Genomic DNA, 18184 nt, shown 5'->3' with positions numbered 1-18184 from the left:
AAGTGCACATGAAGTGTGCTATTTGGGGCAGGGCCAAAGAATTTGCATGATTGGGAGTTTCATGCAAGGGTGATAAAGTTCCCCATGCAAGTTGGTCACACGAATTTGCTGCACTGACCAACAGAAAGTGACTTGTGCTTCATCCATCTCTACAGTTCTGACCTACTTTCACAGGCTGCTAAATGCGATGCACCTTTAGGCATTGCTCGGACAGTTTTCTGGTTTTCTTTGGGCGGCAGAATGCCCTTCTACTCTTTGAGGTCACTAAAGACCTGAGGGCCGTGGCATAATGGTGGATTAGCCCAACACATTCCCCCTCTAATCCCCCATTTTCAAACCTCTTCGTCCAACTCAGCTGCTCTGCCCCAGGGCTTGGCCCCCTTGAAGGGCATGTTGACGTTGGCTACTCTCTCTCTCTCTTCATTCGCAGGGACCGTCTCCCTCCCTTCAGCCCAGGTGGAAACTCTCGAGTCCAACTTTCTATAGGCACCACTCCAGCCTGATGTTTTTCTGTCGGTCAGGTGGAAGTGGCAATTCACTGGTCACGGGCAACAAAGAGCCCATCCGGACCAAGATAAGTGCATAGCCAAATAAAAGGGACCCCCGTTGTTCTCATTCCTTTCCAGACGTCGCTGGCGTTGAGTGCACTCTGATGTCTTCAGAAGCGCGCTCAACACGAACCCTCCAAATGTACATTATAGAAGGGGGGTGAAAGAAAAGATCCCTCTATCTCAGTGGGATGAATGCAAGAGGCTTCCCTTAGCTGTATGCGTACAATAAAGGCAAAGGAGGAAGAGTGGGCGACGACAATGGAAAAAGCAATTATGTGAACGGTAATGGGGCTCGAGCCACAAAAGTCGGTCCTTTCCCATGTCGGAGAGCACGGCGCAGGTTCCCGTCCTCTGGGAGGTCTCCTCCATGCATCGGGAACACTCCAGTCTCGTTAGCTGGAATATGACTTGGTATCTTTGATCATGTCAGCTGACTTTTAAGCTCAGCTTAGTGTTGTAAGGGCCTGGAAAAAGAGGAGTGGAAAAACGGACAGGATCTGACCACCTTCCCTAATGCAAGGATGGATTGTGCGCTCGGTGTATCTGGAACGGGGTCATATCGCCACATGTGGGAGAGTTTCAGAGCGATGATGAGGAGAGGCACCGTCACATGAGATGGCTTCTTTGATCATACTCAAAACTCTCTTTCCTCTTTTTATTAACACTATTAATGTTTCATTGACAATTGTTTCCAGTACAGCTGTTCCAATTTACTCATTTTACCCTCCAATCTACATCCAACATCAGAGAGCTTTTGATTTTGGCCAGTTTTACTGCCTTTAATCAAAGTGACAACTTCAGATAACTACGACCTGTCTTGACAGCTTGCCTTTTGGAAAAGGAAATACTCTTAGTCCTAGACATATCCTGACAGCTCAATGCCACAGTATATTGTGTCAACCAAACACATCTAGAACTTCTGCCATTCTGTGTCCCTCTTTGTACAAAATTAAAGGAGTAGTTCACTTTAAAAAAAACTTTTGCTGATAATTTACTCACCCCCATGTCATCCAAGATGTCCATATCTAAGTTTTTGATGAAAACATTCCAGCATTTTTCTCCATATAATGGACTTCAATGGGAACCAAACAGTTCAAGGTCCAAATGACAGTTTCATTGTAAACTGCAAACTGTTTAAAGGGCTTTAAAAGATTCCAGATGATGAATAAGGGTCTTATCAAGCGAAACGATCGCTCATTTAAAAAAAAAAAATAAAGTTTACGTTTTATAAGCACAAATGGTCGCCTTGCTCTGTTCTGTGACGCACATTTATGACTCTCCTGTTCAAAATGAACGAATCTTTTTTCGAGTCATTTGGTTCATACAATGAACAAAATGAACAATTTGACTTGGAAAAAGATTCATTGATTTTGATGAATGAGTTCAAACAGGAGAGTCACGAACGCTGATCACAGAAGAGAGCAAGGCGACCATTTATGCTTATAAAACTTTGTTTAAAAAAAAAAAAAAAAAATGAGCGATCGTTTCCCTTGAAAAGACCCTTATTCATCATCTGTAATCTTTTAAAGCCCTTTGAACAGTTTGCAATTTGCACTGAAACTGTCTTTTGGACCTTGAACCATTTGGTTCCCACTGAAGTCCATTCTATGGATAAAAATCCTGGAATGTTTTCATCAAAAACCTTAATTTCTTTTCGACTGAAGAAAGAAAGACATGGACATCTTGGATGACATGGGGGTGAGTAAATAATCAGCAAAAATGTTTTTTAAAGTGAACTACTCCTTTAGATACAATTTTAGAGGAAGATGGCATCGCAAGATTCCCACCCTTCTAACCACATGAACATGACAGTGCCTGAGTACACATTACAATTTGATAATGCCCTAATTTGTTTAGTTCGTCAACTTCATTACACAGTTTCCTGCTAAGACACTTGGTCATGTGATTTACAGACTTGCACAAAATGAAAACAACACTTCTGTTGTATTCAATATTAAGGCAGGAACACTCTACACAACTTTTTTCTCAGATTAACAGTCTGAAGTCGTCAGTACTACCATAATCTAAAAGTTTTGGGCCGTAGGAGTTGACAAATTTCACTGAAAAATCACAGTGGATGGGCACAGAAATGCTTTATATATTGAGCTTATTTTAGAAAACACATTGTTTTCATTTGTCACGTGGCATAACAAGGCGAATGCATCTGTGTGAGTTTGTTGTGTTCAAAATGATGAAGTCTGGTTGGGTGTGATCCTCAATAGTTTTTGTGTGGGGTGTCCAGTTTTTCTCTGAAATCATAATGCATTACATTCTGAATACACTTTTACAGTCCTAGCGAACGAGTATTTAGATCAAATGTACTCTGATTTGACCCTAGTCTGGATATTATGTGTATATATGGTACATTTATTTCTTAATTTCCTATTAATAACTAATACTCACCACAATCAAGTTCAGATTTAGCTTTTTGAGAGGTGATGGCTAATTTGGACACATTTTTTGTGACCAGTAGCAGTGTGAATTTCCTAATATTGGCAATACATTAGCTTGGCAGTTGAATATAATATTGTATTTTTCTTTGGCATTTCAACCTTGAACACACTGAACAACACATACGTGTATTTTTGGAGTCAAATAACATAAATCATGTAGTCCATGTTGTTAGGATTCACATAAAAATAGCATTCTCAATCTATTTTGTCTGAACTGCAGTAACTTTCTTTTTTTATAAGTCTGCTGTCTCCAGAGGTGAAAAAAACCCTTTGAATGTCTCATAACTAATTAGCCAGCAGTGAACTTGACCAGATGGTCTTTTCAATGGTCAAAGTTTCCCAGAGAGCTTCTAAGCCGCTGAAGTTTGGACCTGTGAAGGAGGGGGGACTTTCACTAATACACTTCAGTTTCTTCTCAACCTCCATCTGTATCTATACTGCTTTTTGCCTAGCACATAGATGATGAATAAAATTATAGCTAAAATAGTCTCAAATTAGGTTTTTTATTTGTATTATTTGTTCCATGAAGTATTAATAGTGCCTTTATATAAAATTGTAAAAGTCTCTGGAGAGAAGCAACAGAATAGCACTTGCCTGTCATAGACTGAAAGAGGGTGGTTTTGTCCTCCATGTTGTTTTACCCATCATAAGCAGTGAAATATTCTTCACAAACTGTCTTGACTGTAATCAATGGCTGAAGCTCCTCAAACATCTTGCCTTCTAAACAAATCCAAAGAGACATTGAAGTAAATTATATTCCAGCATTACAAAAACATTTTACAAGGCCAGTATATAAGTATGATAGAGCTTTTTGTAAAGATCAGGCTGAGAACAATGAGAAACAATACATCGTATTATTTCATTTTGATACAGTTGTCAGCAACACATTTCTGTTGGGGGAAATGCCATCAATGCCATCAGACTAAATTAACTTACTTATCAATAATTTATAAGCCAATTTATTTTTTTTAAATGCCCAAATCTTTTGGAAAGACTTAACTATTCCTACAGGGATAAACTCTATGTATTAAATAAATAAGATACATTGTCCACGGAATCTATAGTTCAGTCACATATGACTTAAATAACCAATAAATTAATAGAGAGCAAAGGGAGCTCTGAAATGAAATAAATGTTGATAGACATTTGACACACATCGTGCCTACAGATTAGATTGTTTCCATGGCCTATGCAAATTAGAAGTACAACATTATTCACATTGACACAATATCAATGAAGCATGCAATTCAAGTTAATTTACTCTTTCTATCTGTCTATTTATCTCCTACGCTGACCCCAGTGAACAGTGGATCTGTCTTTGGTGCAGCCGCATACAAGCATGGTTACATGGTATTTTAATCCATGCAGAAACATGGGCTGATGAGCTGTTTGTAAAAGGGCTTGTCTGAGCTACATAGTTCAGCGAGACCCACTCAAATGTAAACAGCAACTCTGGGGTGATCGGTGCATGGGATGGGGGCAGGGATAGTGAATTCATCCTTGTGTGACGCGTATATGGGACGGGTTGTGGATGAATGGAAAGGAGGAATGGATCAGGCAGTCTTGTGGTCTCTGGAAAAAAAAAGAAGGTTCATCGCTATCTAGATAATTAACCCCTCTCCTTGTAATAACACCAATCCCAGGGGCCCCTGAGTGCGTATTCGACCCCTGCTTCCATGTGGGGACGGACCGTGGGGGCTAATCCTGTTTCGAGAGGATGCTTCAAAGAAAAACCTAATGAGACGGTATGGAAAACACAGAACTGCCCCACCTCTCTGAGGTCAATGAAATAATGACTTGTTTTTCATAAGACCTTGTTCACAGCGTTGTGCAATGGCTATCTACAAGGTTTTAGACGCCAGATTAATTATCTAATTAAAATTAGGTCAAAAGTTGATTGCAGTTTGTGGTCTGGAGTATTTTGTGAGCTTTTTGTTGATGTAGCTGTAGCTCTATGATTGCCAAATATGTAGGACAGTGAATTGTGTTCTTTCTCAATGCTGTATATGCTTTACTGGTGGTGTCTGGATAATAAGGCAAGCATCACTATTGTTATTACTCATTCTTAGTGGAATTTGGACAAAACCACTAACCCCAAACATACAGTAGGTGCGTAACTCTTTCTACAACATTTATGCTACATACATGAAGGGTACCTCAAATTCATGTGACTTTTTGAATAGAGGTGTGCTTTTAATATTGATCCTTGGCAGTGGACTCTTGAGCCAGTCAGCAATCTGTAAAAAAATATATGTATATATATATTGAGAAATGTATAAATCAATGCCATGAGGCTATTCCACAAGAATAGTCCACACAAAAATGTAAACGTCTGTCATCATTTACTCACCCGTAAGTTGTTTCAAACCTGTACACTGTAAAAAGTGATCAGTTGACTTTATTCTCGAAATTGAATGAGTTTATTCTCAATATTGTATTTCGAATTTTTTTCTAGAAATTTAACAAGTTTTTTCTTGAAACACAACGACTTTATTCTCGAAATTTTTTGAGTTTATTCTTAGGATTGTATTTCGAATTTTTTCTCGAAATTTAACAAGTTTTTTCTCAAAACACAACGACTTTATTCTCGATATTTAATGAGTTTATTCTCAAGATTGTATTTTGACTTTTTTCTCTAAATTTAACTAGTTTTTTCTCGAAACACAACTTTATTCTCGAAATTTAATGAGTTTATTCTCAAGATTGTATTTCAACTTTTTTCTCTAAAATTAATGAGTTTATTCTCAAGATTGTATTTCGAGTTTTTTTTCTCGAAACACAATGACTTTATTCTCGATGTTTAATTAGTTTATTCTCAAGATTGTATTTCGACTTTTTTCTCGAAATTTAACACGTTTTTTTTTCTCGACACACAACGATTTTATTCTCGAAATTTAATGAGTTTATTCTCAAGATTGTATTTTGACTTTTTCTCGAAATTTAACAAGTTTTTTTCTCGCAACATGACTTTTATTCTTGAAAATTAATGAGTTTATTCTCAAAATTGTATTTCGAGTTTTTTTTTCCCTCGAAACACTACTTTAATCTCAATATTTAATGAGTTTATTCTCAAGATTGTATTTTGAGTTTAATCTCGCATTATAATGACTTTAATCTCGAGATGTTTTTTTTTTCATTATTGCTTTGCCCTAATCCTCTTCCGTAGGTACAAAACTGTTGGTCTAATGTCTTTTTTTATAGATTCAAAATAATTCTTGGTATCTGTGAAAATAAAATATAATAGCTTTTTTTTTTTTTTTACAGTGCAGAACACCTTAGCAATGCTATGGCAACACGATGGGAACAGGCCATTGCACCCAAGCATCAAATTAACGAACTCTGCATAGGAAAGCCACTTACATCGTCTTAAAAAAAAAAAATAAATAAATAAATAAAAGTTATACTTTTGTCACTGAAAGTTCTCTACAATCTGTTGATCTGCTGTATCCAGACCCGAAAGGCGCCTTCATTCCATGCAGCAAGACCCGCTGTGTGTTTCCCTCGATCGGTGATTAAACCGAGCGGGTTCCCATGGAGATCCTCCGAGCTGTCACAGGCCAACCCCTAAATCTCAACCAGAAGCAAGAGTTTTTGTGTGCGGATGACACTTCCTTTCAAGCGAGCACAGTTTAAACACTGATTTATGCGCCTCTGTGGTGCTTCAAAAGGGTCAGTGCAGGAACACGTTCAAATGGGGAAAACAACTCCAGCCAACAGATGCCACATTACTGACACATAACTTGAACCTGAGTTTTACGTTTCATTGACTCTGCAAGACGCGAGGATTTGAAGACACTTGCTCACTTTGAGTATTTTATGCAATTAGGGCTTTGTGGCGTATCACACGTCCCACTTTTTTGAGGGTTGACTCCACAAGTGACATCTGGGCTTAATTAGTCCCTCCTGCACTAGTTTCAAGAGGCGTTTCTCTTCACTAAAGCACCAATCAGAGAGTAATCATCGGCTTGGCACTCCACCCCCCGTTGCATTCACTCCGTCAAGGCTTTTTTTTTTGGTCTGTGAAGTATTCCCCTTCCTTCCCCCCCATTCCCACTGCTCTGCTCCCTGAGCACCATCCAGACGCACTGGTGTATGACCAGAACAGCTATGCAGACAGTAAAGCAGCATTCAACCACATCCTGACGGCATCCTTGGGCACTCTTTCTACAGCCTCCAGAAGTTGGGTACCTTCAGAAAGGAGACTTGAGGGAGCAGTTTTAGCCAGAATCAAGGGATGTCACAGGCTGCCACCAAATGAGAGATACTGAAGCAAACGAGAGCTACAAAAGGATATGCGAGTGACCAAAGAGTTGGCGAGAATCAGACAGACTTTAACTGCTTGACTTGTTCGATTCATTCCGAGCCAGGTGGATTTCTTTGCACGTTCATAAGGGAATTGCAGGTGGAGAACGTCATTGAACTCAGTCCAATTCTACACTAAAGCAATAGTTTAAAAAGGACAATTATGGCCAACTCTGGGTTTCAGCTCCTGGGTTATTTTCTGGCTCTGGGAGGATGGATTGGGATCATCTCCACTACGGTCCTGCCCCAATGGAAGCAGTCCTCGTACGCAGGGGACGCCATCATCATGGCCGTGGGCTTGTACGAAGGCCTGTGGATGTCCTGTGCATCTCAGAGCACGGGCCAGGTGCAGTGCAAGATCTTTGACTCCTTGCTCTCGCTGGATGGTAAGTACTAAACAGTTCAATATGTTAACACAGACAGATGGTTAAAGCTATAGTTCACCCAAAAATCTGAGTTCTAACATCATTTTCTCATTCTGTATGGCTGAAGAAAGTGGAAAATAGAAGATATTAACAAGTCAATGTATGAACAAAAACATTCTCCAATATCTTTGTGTTCCACAGAGGAAAGGAAGACAACAACATCAGTTTAATTTACATATAGTGATATACACTCTTAAAAATCTTTTTTTTTTCTTAGTGTGAAGAACACTTTAAAAATCTAAAGGAACTTTATCCACTAATAAAGAACCCTTTGTGGAATTGAAATGTTCACTGGAAGATAAAGGTTCTTCATAGAGCTATGAATACCAATGAAGAATATTTATTTTTAAAGAGTGCAGTCAAGTATGTTCAAGTCTGATATTTGGCTCAAATTAAAAAAAGAGCTTCATATGAAATAATAATTAAATCAAGATTTTTGGGAAAAAAGCGCAATCAACTCTGTGAGCTGCTGTGTGCACATGGATTTAATCAACTCGGTTAATCGTTCAAATTAAAATATGTGCGTTTTGACATATTATAATGAAAGTCTTATGTGACACAAACCTCACTGAGGCGCTGACTCTAGCAGACTGTCGAAATGCCGTGGAATGTAATTACATCGCGATTAATCAACATTTAGCGCCACTGTCATTGTCAATTTTATGGTGACTTGTTACGTCTAATCAGAATCAGTCACTTCTCGCCGATTTCTGGGACGGTCCCGTGAAGAAGATGTCCGTCCCTAACAATCAATTCTAAATGGTGGCTGATGATTGTGCGTTTAGGATAATTCAATTATTTTTTCATGACAAACTGCATCACATCCACATCTGTTTGCGATTCGTGGTCAAATATTACAACACTGCAGTCAGTGAACAAAACATTGCGGTTCTGAAGAGTTATATGATGCCCTCATAAAAACAAATGTAATATAAATGTGGCATGGTTCAGAGAAAACAGTTTGCCATTTTCTATTCTGCTTCTTTGCTTTAATAACAGTGTATTGTCTTGAAGTGATGAATGGCAGTTGTGTTGAGAAGAAAAGGCCAGTGTTTAGGCAAACACTAAAGATATGTTCAGAATGCACATCCCCACACAACACACAGGTCGTCTTTATTGCCGTTTAGAAGAGATTGTATGCAAACAAACGTTTGCCGACATCTAAGATAACTATGTTTGAAGATATAATGACTTATTCAAACATATCTAAATCTAAAATGTCTACAGATCTAAGTATCTGGTTGACTGATCAAGTTTAAATACAAAGGTTCCAAATGGAACCAAAATAGTTCTTACAGCACGATGTCATTGGAGAACTTTAAGTTCCACAAAGAACTTCTAAAAGCATCTATGGATGCTTTAGTTTAAAGAACCCATAAACCAATTTTTTAATCTCCAAATACAGTAACTTCAAGAAAAATTTAAAGCCCAAAATGATTCTTTAGGAAAATTGAAAATGCTACAGAAAACCATTAAATTGTTGTTATTACTTTGAAGAGTGCCATTAATCATAGTCATAACTGTTGTATCTTTGCTAAGTCGCCAATAGCAAACTTAGTGTTGTCTAAAACTAATACTGACATTAACACATGTGTGTTATGGCCACTTCGCGTCATGAACTTTGCACATAAGATCTGACGGATTTATGCAGAGAACATTTGTCTAAAGTACTTTCATAACCCCGGATGCCAATTTCTACTTAAATACTGATAGGTTTTGTGGAATATCATTTGGCTTTCATAGCATCACAGACATCAGCCACTCGTTCACAAAGGCTGCACTCAGTACTGTACTGCTGGTGGAATCTGTAACCCTCGGCCCACAAAGGGTGACGGGACCATCTGATTCCACTGCCCCCCCCCCTCATCCCATCCTTAGGTCATCTGGTCAGATAGTGACTGCAATGTTCTGGCTTCTGTATGTACAGACAGCCTCCCACAAACTTGCATTGTTTGCCCTTTTCTGCAGCCGTTCTAGTGTCTTTTCGTGAATAACTGTTATTATGTGCTGTCAACTAAACATAGTATTTAGGATAAAGAAACATCTATGTGAAGCACACTTGAGCCATGTTAATACAAAAGTTAGTACAAAAATATGGATGGTAAACAACCATCGAATACTGAAACAACCATTTAAAACGAATACTGCATGCAGTGCAGACAAAAATGATAGTGTTTTGTTGCGTCAATCTAAAAATGAAAGTATATACCATGACCAAAAAAAAAAATATATATATATATATATAGTTAGCTGGGGTTTAAATCTGAACTCCTAGAAGAAAACATTATTTACATCAAATGCATTAATAATTAAAACATTTATATCTATATATCTGTCTATCCATCCATTTATTTTAACATTTTATAACACAAATAAAATAAATAAATAATAGACACATTTAAGAGAAATATGTTCTATTACTGCACTGTAAAAAAAACATATCAACTTAGATAATTTATGTACTGTACTTCAGATAACATAATATTTTGAGTTTCTGGTGATTAAATCAATCTCCTTCATTGTATTAACTCAATTTTTCCATTTCAATGAACTTAAAATTTTAAGGCAACCATAGTTTTTTAAGTATTTTTTTTACAGTGTGTCAATGATCTTAAAGAAAAACTTTCACTGTTGGTTAATTTAAACCTATTAGTCGAGCTTTATTTTGATTATAACGTATCCATTAGACTATAATGTAAGTAGACAACCAAGAAAATAAGAAATGAAAACTAAATTTACGTGAAATATGGTTATATATCGAACTAGACTTTCTCTCTTCTAAATATTAATGGTAAAAATAACATTTAAAAAAAAAAATTATCGAAGGCATCAAAAATGATTATAACGTCATAAATAAGTGATTGGTATGAGGAGCGCATTGAGAGATGTTTTCAATGACGTGTCAAGCAGCCCACAAGCGCAAACAATAGACAATGGCTGAGCCTCACATGCAGCTTCTCTTGAAGCATGTTCTCCACCACTGTGCTAGTGCTTGCCTTCCTTTCGTCCGTGCCAGGCGCTGCCAACCTTGGCACTGGACAAGGGATTGTGGGAGGACCCCTCCACCCGGAGTCTAACTACCCTCATTCAAGCATGACCTTGAGATCACAGAAACGCTCTCCTTACAAATCAAGAAATTAAGCCAAACAAGGATGAAAGACGAGAAAATAAGACCTTTCTTATAAAGCAATAAAACCCCGCTTCAAAAGCGGCTTCTTTGCACATAAATCATACATCAAAAGTTGTGTGATAATATCTCCTTAGTTCTCAACTTCTTTGAGATGCTGTTCTACTTATTATATGGCTTCGATTTATGTTTGATGCAACACTTGATGAAAGCAAATCGTTCAACAATGGTGATTTCCATTAGATGTGTCTAGGCTGAACGCTTCTTTTGAGGTGGGCATAACAATGCATGCATGGATAGTTGGGTTGGTGGTCTGCATCTACTGTGGGATTCTGAGTTGAAGTTGAAGTCATTATCTAAGCTGAACTGACATGTTAGCATGTAGCTGTCACACAAAAGCATTGAAAACAATTCGCCTTTGTGGAAAAGTCACAGTAATCCCCTCTGTGTGTGAAGCATGTAAAAATGTCACTCCCACAGCTTTATGCATGAACCGAACACCGTGTGGGTTATCTGTGGGATTTTGATGTAATCAGCAAACAAAAAAGAAATCACCACCCAAAAGTGCTTAATATAGATGGGAAAAGGTGCTAAAAGGGTTTTAGGATCGGGAAGGGGGAACGTTCCATTTTTTTCAGCCAATTGAAAAAAAAAAAGTCAAAATGTAAAGCATGAATAAATTAATCTGTAAAATGACTGTTTTAAATATGTATATATGCAAATGCTGTGAGAAAAATGTAAACTTAAAGGAGTAGTTCACTTTTAAAAAACTTTTGCTGATAATTTACTCACTTCAGTCGAAAAAGAAATTAAGGTTTTTAATGAAAACATTCCAGGATTTTTCTCCATATAATGGACTTCAATGGGGTCCAAACGGTTCAAGGTCCAAATGAGAGTTTCAGTGCAAACTGTTCAAAGGGCTTTAAACGATTTCAGACGATGAATAAGGGTTTTATCAAGCGAAACAATCATTTAAAAAAATCGAAAAAAGATTCGTTCATTTTGTTCAAACAGTAGAGTCACGAACGCGCATCACAGAACAGAGCAAGGCGAGCATTTGAGCTTATAAAACTTAAACTTTGTTATTTATTTATTAAATGAGTGATCGTTTCGCTTGATAAGACCCTTATTCATCGTCTGGAATCGTTTAAAGCCCTTTGAAGCTGCACTGAAACTCTCATTTGGACCTTGAACCGTTTGGTTCCCATTGAAGTCCATTATATGGAGAAAATCCTGGAATGGTTTTTTTTTTCCGTCCAAAAACTTCATTTATTTTCGACTGAAGAAAGAAAGACATGGACATCTTGGATGAAATGGGGGTGAGTAAATTATCAGCAAAAGTAAGTGAACTACTCCTTTAATTTAAGGGGAAACAATTGTATTTTTTTGACCCCATTGACAATTTTTATCTCAACTTTTTAACTTTCTTTTGATGATTATCTTTGGAAAACCAACATTTTTGTTGTGTCCAAACCAAAATGTTTGTTTTTGCAGTCCACATTCAGACGTGTCGAGCTCTGATGGTGATCTCAGTCCTGATGGGATTCTTGGCTATCATTGTGAGTGTGGTCGGGATGAAATGCACGAAGGTGGGCGACAACAACCCATCCACCAAGAGCAAGATCGCCATCTCTGGTGGGAGTCTGTTCCTGCTCTCAGGTGAGACTCCAACCCAGACTGAACACCTCACATTGATAATAAAACTTGAACATTTCCTTTAATAATGGTAATTTAAGCTCACTAAGAAACTTTAGGCCTCGCCTTGAGAGAAATCGTAAACAAAGTCATTACTACTCTCTAGACGAGTGTAAATGTGCTAAGAATGAGTAAATTGTGTTATCTAGGTCAACATACCTCAGTGCCGTAAATCATTCAGTGTAAATTAGTTTTGGTAAATAAATTGACATTCCTCCATTAGCCTCCACATTCTTGAGGTCTGTTCTGGTCCTCGGCCACTGTATCACTTCTGACCCATCTGACATGCAGGAGTAAACAGGAAGTGGCTATTCTAGACACAAACAAGCAAACAAACAGAGATGTACTCGATGACAGTGCTAATATTGTGATTTCTATTATGTCTAGGTCTGTGCACACTGGTGGCTGTGTCCTGGTACGCAACACAGGTGACCAACCATTTCTTCGATCCGAATACGCCAATTAACGCCAGGTAGGCTACTCATAGATTTTAACTCATTGCCCGCTATTGTCGAAATTTTACGGCTTTCCATGTTTTCAATTTTATACGGTAGGGGACGCTATTACACATCTTCTGAAAGAGTACTGAATCTCTTCATCAAAACAGAACAGAAACAAGCGATAAAAGCACTGATTATAAACGTTATAAACAGATTATGAAAAAATTTGTTCCAAATGTCGCTTTTTTAAATTTAAACTTTAAAAAAAATTAAAAAATAATAAAAAAAGAATCCATGAAGTTGGAACAAACCATTTTTTAAAGCCAAGGCTCTGTTCATTCATTGGATATATTGCATGTTCAGATATTCATACAACATAATATTTTTGAAAAAATAAAAAAATAAATTGTAAGTAACTTTTTTTTTTAAACGCTTGCGGGAAAAGAGTTAAAATTATGATGAACTCTAATATTTTTTTGCATTAATTACACACACACATAAATATATATTTTACTTAGGCTAAAATTAATCTATCTATACATTTAAAATATATAAAACTTCCTATTTATACAGTGTATATTCATACTGTAGGCCTACATTTTGTTAAATAAGGATTAAGATACATTTCTTCTTTATTTTCGGTTTATTTATTTCGGAAATGTTACCTTAACATGAGAATCACCTGGTTATATATATATATATAATATATATATTTATATATATATTGGTTTTATAACTGTTTATATAGTATTATTATATATACCGGTTTTAAAATGTAGGCATGGCCTCTGTCTTCCAGGTATGAGTTTGGCCCCGCCCTCTTTATAGGATGGGCGGCTGGCATCTTGATGATGTTGGGCGGCTCGTTCCTCTGCTGCTCCTGCATAAATGCGGAAAGAAGAGGACAACTCTACCGGCAATCTCAACCCTCTACAGCCAGGGAGTACGTGTAAATACAAAAAAATAAAAGCACAGCAGAAAAGGAGAAACTGTAAATGTAAAAGAGCAGCGGGTAAAAGAGACAGAGCTCTTCCCACCATGAGTACACCTTCTCACTCGCACTGACCGTTCATCCAGGTCCAAAACACACAAACTAAACAATTACATGGACAAACACTTACATTCCCTACGGTCAAGGAGGTGTGTGTACTTTTTTCAGAGATACTGTACAAGCATGTATTTTACTATTCATTTTAATGAAGAATGGAAATTCTGTACTTTATTGATATGAACGGCATTCCCAAAATGCCTTAATAAGCTTCTTTTTTTTTTGCCAAAAAGAGACTTTTTTTATAAACCAATTTGAAGTTACACAGTAAAAAAGCATTTACACTGGACATGTTTTTTTTATATTATTAATTTTACATAGGTTTCAGGGAAAACTTCCATGTACACTCAAAATGTTTTCATGTAAAGTGAATGGAAATACTGTATAACCACAAAGTCTAACCGATAGTAACCTAAAAGGCAAATAAAGTCAAAGGAGAAATAAATAGAAAGATTCAAAGTGGGATACAGCGGCTATGTTCGGACTACTCTTCTAATATACTATGAACCGCATGCATTGAATACATTGATGACTACTATACAGTACATTTTCCAAAACATATAGTATAAAAGAGAGCACACTGGACAGAATACAGTATCCCACAATGCAATGAGCTTGGGAGGATTTTAAACATCTCTTTCATCACTTATTCAATCAGACTTTGCACAAAATTAAATTATAGTTGTAAAATAACCATTGTACAGTATATAGCAAGTAGTAGACTAGTATTTCATTCCGAACATAGCCTATAGATTAGAAACATGTCATGCTGTTCTGATTGGCTGGTGGGAGCTCTGTTTGCCAACTATGCGTGTTCCTGTCAGCCATGGTCACACTACACCACATTGAGGAGACGAGGAGTTACGGCACTTCCACTGTCCGCTGAAGTACAGGGACTTCCACTAGAAGCATAGAGGACATTATGTAAAACCATTGAGCTCCAGCGCTCCGGTGTGGGAACTGGGATTTGGCTGACTTGAGTCAAAAACTTCCAGCACAAGCTGTAAACATGTTATTTAGACACAGCAGCACTTTCGAGGGAAAGCCCGACGCTAGTTTTAGACCAAAGTATGTGGTGCTTTTGGCATTTTTAAACACCTCACCAGCAGAGTTTAAAATACTATCGGGGAATTCACTAAGGATGAGTTATAACAATGATCCTGCCGCTGACTTATAGTTTCTTTCTTTTTCTTTTTCAGAGCAGTGTTCTCTGTTAGACCGAATAAATCCCTTCTGTGGGAGACTATGAGCTTTGTAACTTTACAGATTTTTTACACGCAGAAAGCTAGCAAAGAGCAATCCGTATATAATCACTGAAGCTGTCAAAAACGTCAGTGCTATAATGCTCAATGCAATGTAAATAGAAACCTTTGATGGTCTTCAGGGCGTGAACACAAATATGGGATGGTTTGAAAGCAGATGCCTATCAGCATGTACAGAATTGAGTCGAAATAGTCTTGGTTATTGGATCCACAGTCTATTGGATATATTGATTCCTGGCCTAGCACCACCAATGACAACGTAAATATTGTCAATAATGACAACGTAAAATATCCATCCATCACATCAAATAATTATGGAAGCTTGTTTCTGACACAGAATGAAAAATAAAAAAGGTAATTGCGCCTTTTTTTCTCACCATTTTTTTTAAACTTTTTTTTTTTAAGTTTACATCTTGCAATTCTGACTTTATTTCGCAGAATTGCGAGATCTAAAGTCAGAATTGCGTGACATAAAGTTAAAATTGTGTGATATAAAGGCAGAGTTGCGAGATATAAAGTCAGAACTGAGAGATATAGTCAGAATTGCAAGATATAAAGTGAAAATTTGAGAGATATAGTCAGAATTGCGAGATATAAAGTCAGAATTGCGTGATATAAAGTCGCAATTGCGTGTTATAAAGTCAGAAATGCGTGATTTAAAGTCGAAATTGCATGTTGTAAAGTCAGAATTGTGAGATTTAAACTATTCTGAGGGGAAAAAAGTTTTCCTTTTTTCCCCTTAGAATTGGCCTGACAACTCGCAATTGCGAGTTTATATCTCACAATTCTGTGAATTTCGAGATATAAACTCGCAATTATGTGTTATAAAGTCAGAATTGTGAGATGTAAACTGGCAATTGTGAGATAAAAAGTCAGAATAGTGCGACTTTATATCATGCATTTCTGACTTCATATCTTGCAGTTTCGAGATAAAAAATTGCAATTATTTATTTATTTCATTATTTTTATTCAGTGTCGGAAACAAGCTTCCATAAATATTAGCGATATCCACGTGCAGGACTCTGGCTGGAATAACGCGCAACCATTTCGTGAATTGGTTCCCACACCATTTTCGAATCAAATTCTCTGTAATGAGTCATGTTTGAGTTTTGTCTCCTGTCTCCTGGTGCTGGTTTTTGGACCTGGTAAAAAGTTAACACCCCTTAATTAACAGATGCTTCACTGCTCATTGTCATCTCTCATGCATGCAAATGACATGTAATTCAAGACTCTTTCCTTCTTTCTGAGATCTCAAATTGTTGTGCACTTTTCGTCGTCCATTTTTCCTAACATTTCCATGTTAACAAACAGCAAACGTTTATGTGGTGCCACATAACACACTAACATCCAATTTTCCGAGAGGCTCTTGTGAATTGTCTCTATCCCAGGTTCCTCTAATGCTGTTCTTCTCTGACTGTCTTCTTCTCTTCTCTAATTCAGGGATGAGTTGTTGAGTGAGACTAGTTTCCCTGACTGACCAACCCTCCCTGCCTTTATTCGAGGACTGTCCGAGCTCCACTCTCTGTGTCTGTGTCCCTCACTCCCACCTAGAATCCAAATTTGGACACTTGTCTGTATGACTGGACAAATGTCCCTTCTACACCCTACATACTTAAAATCCATGTGCCTTTTTTCCAACATATGATCAATAAACGTGTTTGAAAAGTTGCCTCCCCATATCTGTTGTGTGCATTCCCCCCCCTTTGTTTGTGACCCCATAAACTGCCTTTGTAAATAAATATGTATTATTGCAATATGTAAGTGACTACACCCTAAAAGCATGGACTGTTTCATTGCAATACGGTGGATGACCCGATTTCCGTTTCCTTTGTAACTCAAACATGTTTTGTTTTTCTTTTAAATTGCAGAGCAAATGTTAAAAGTTCTCCACCAGAGAAAGGCGAGCAGTACTTGTAGTTTGTGAGAGGGCGACTTCGTGGGTCACAAGCTGTTAGATTTTGGCAACAGACAAGACACTCTCTTTCGGTAAAAAAGCAAAGAACTACATTTAAAAACTGTTATTCTAGTCGAAAACAGAAATCCAGCTGATATGTTTCCCTGTAATACAGACAATGCAGAGGTTCATTAAGCCAAGCTATGCATTTCCAAACAACATGACTTTGTACTGTAGCATTCAAATAAACGTCAGAAATTTGATAAGGAGTGAGCATGACCGCATAGTGTTTGACAAATGAGTCAGTTTTTGTTACACTTGGACTTTGTTGTACTTGCCGAAAAACTATATCACTCATCTGGAGAGCATTGATTCAGGGTACATTATAATGCATTTAAATAATTATGCAAATCTTCGACATGTGCAGTGTAATATAACTGTGTTTTGACTCACAAATCTCTTTTAGTTTGCTAATAGTTTATATTCTATCTTGGCGTATTTGAGATGGATGTTTTACCCATGGTAAAATCAGTTGTTTTTCTTTTTTTCTTCTTCTTCTTTTTTATTCATAAAATGTATAGTCCATAAACTATGAAGGGGGTGTCGCTTTTGATCTAGTTTTTAAAGAGACCCAGATCCAATTAAATCTCTTCGAAACTCTGTAGTGCACTTATGATTTGTCTTGGTGAATTGTATTCAACCTGCATTGAAAAGGCACTATTTATCACAAATAATGTCTTTAAAGTGGTCGAGGAGTGTGTAGGTTGTCATTAGAAATATTTTAGTTCACGTTCCACCAGTTATGTTACTTAATAATGAAATATGTATCATCTCATATGATGTATCAAGCTTTCTGTTTATCTGTTTTAAAATAAAATAAACAATACAAAGATATATTTTTGTGTGTCACTTGGGGAAAGTGCTGTTTGTCTGTACGTCTCTGTTAGCCGTCACATGACTACTGTAAGTCGCGTGACTAAGCCACCT

General features: G+C 37.3%; 1 protein-coding gene across 2 annotated transcripts; it reads left to right on the top strand.

The window, feature by feature from the left end:
- The first annotated feature begins 7031 nt into the window (after nucleotides 1–7031).
- cldn19 (claudin 19) lies at nucleotides 7032–17322 on the top strand. 2 transcript variants are annotated; one of them, XM_039674250.2, is made up of 5 exons: nucleotides 7032–7692; nucleotides 12353–12517; nucleotides 12941–13025; nucleotides 13793–13936; nucleotides 17172–17322. In XM_039674250.2, the coding sequence occupies exons 1-5, from the start codon at nucleotides 7470–7472 to the stop codon at nucleotides 17218–17220; spliced, it is 666 nt and encodes a 221-aa protein (XP_039530184.2). In that variant the 5' UTR covers nucleotides 7032–7469; the 3' UTR covers nucleotides 17221–17322. The 2 variants fall into 2 exon arrangements, with proteins under 2 accessions (XP_039530184.2, XP_039530185.2); XM_039674251.2 differs by having other exon boundaries at nucleotides 7033–7692; nucleotides 16744–17322.
- Nucleotides 17323–18184: the final 862 nt, after the last annotated feature.

This window comes from Pimephales promelas, chromosome 21, assembly GCF_988280905.1.
Source record: "Pimephales promelas chromosome 21, fPimPro1.hap1.1, whole genome shotgun sequence".
Classification (NCBI taxonomy): domain Eukaryota; kingdom Metazoa; phylum Chordata; class Actinopteri; order Cypriniformes; family Leuciscidae; genus Pimephales; species Pimephales promelas.
This window is presented reverse-complemented; position numbering and strand designations above follow the sequence as displayed.

Bases quoted from the DNA above. Each gene is read 5' to 3' on its own strand.
- cldn19 (XM_039674250.2), top strand. From the start codon at position 7,470: ATGGCCAACTCTGGGTTTCAGCTCCTGGGTTATTTTCTGGCTCTGGGA. The intron at 13,026-13,792 runs GTAGGCTACTCA...TCTGTCTTCCAG, and splicing joins AATACGCCAATTAACGCCAG to GTATGAGTTTGGCCCCGCCC. The intron at 13,937-17,171 runs GTACGTGTAAAT...TTTAAATTGCAG, and splicing joins CAACCCTCTACAGCCAGGGA to AGCAAATGTTAAAAGTTCTC.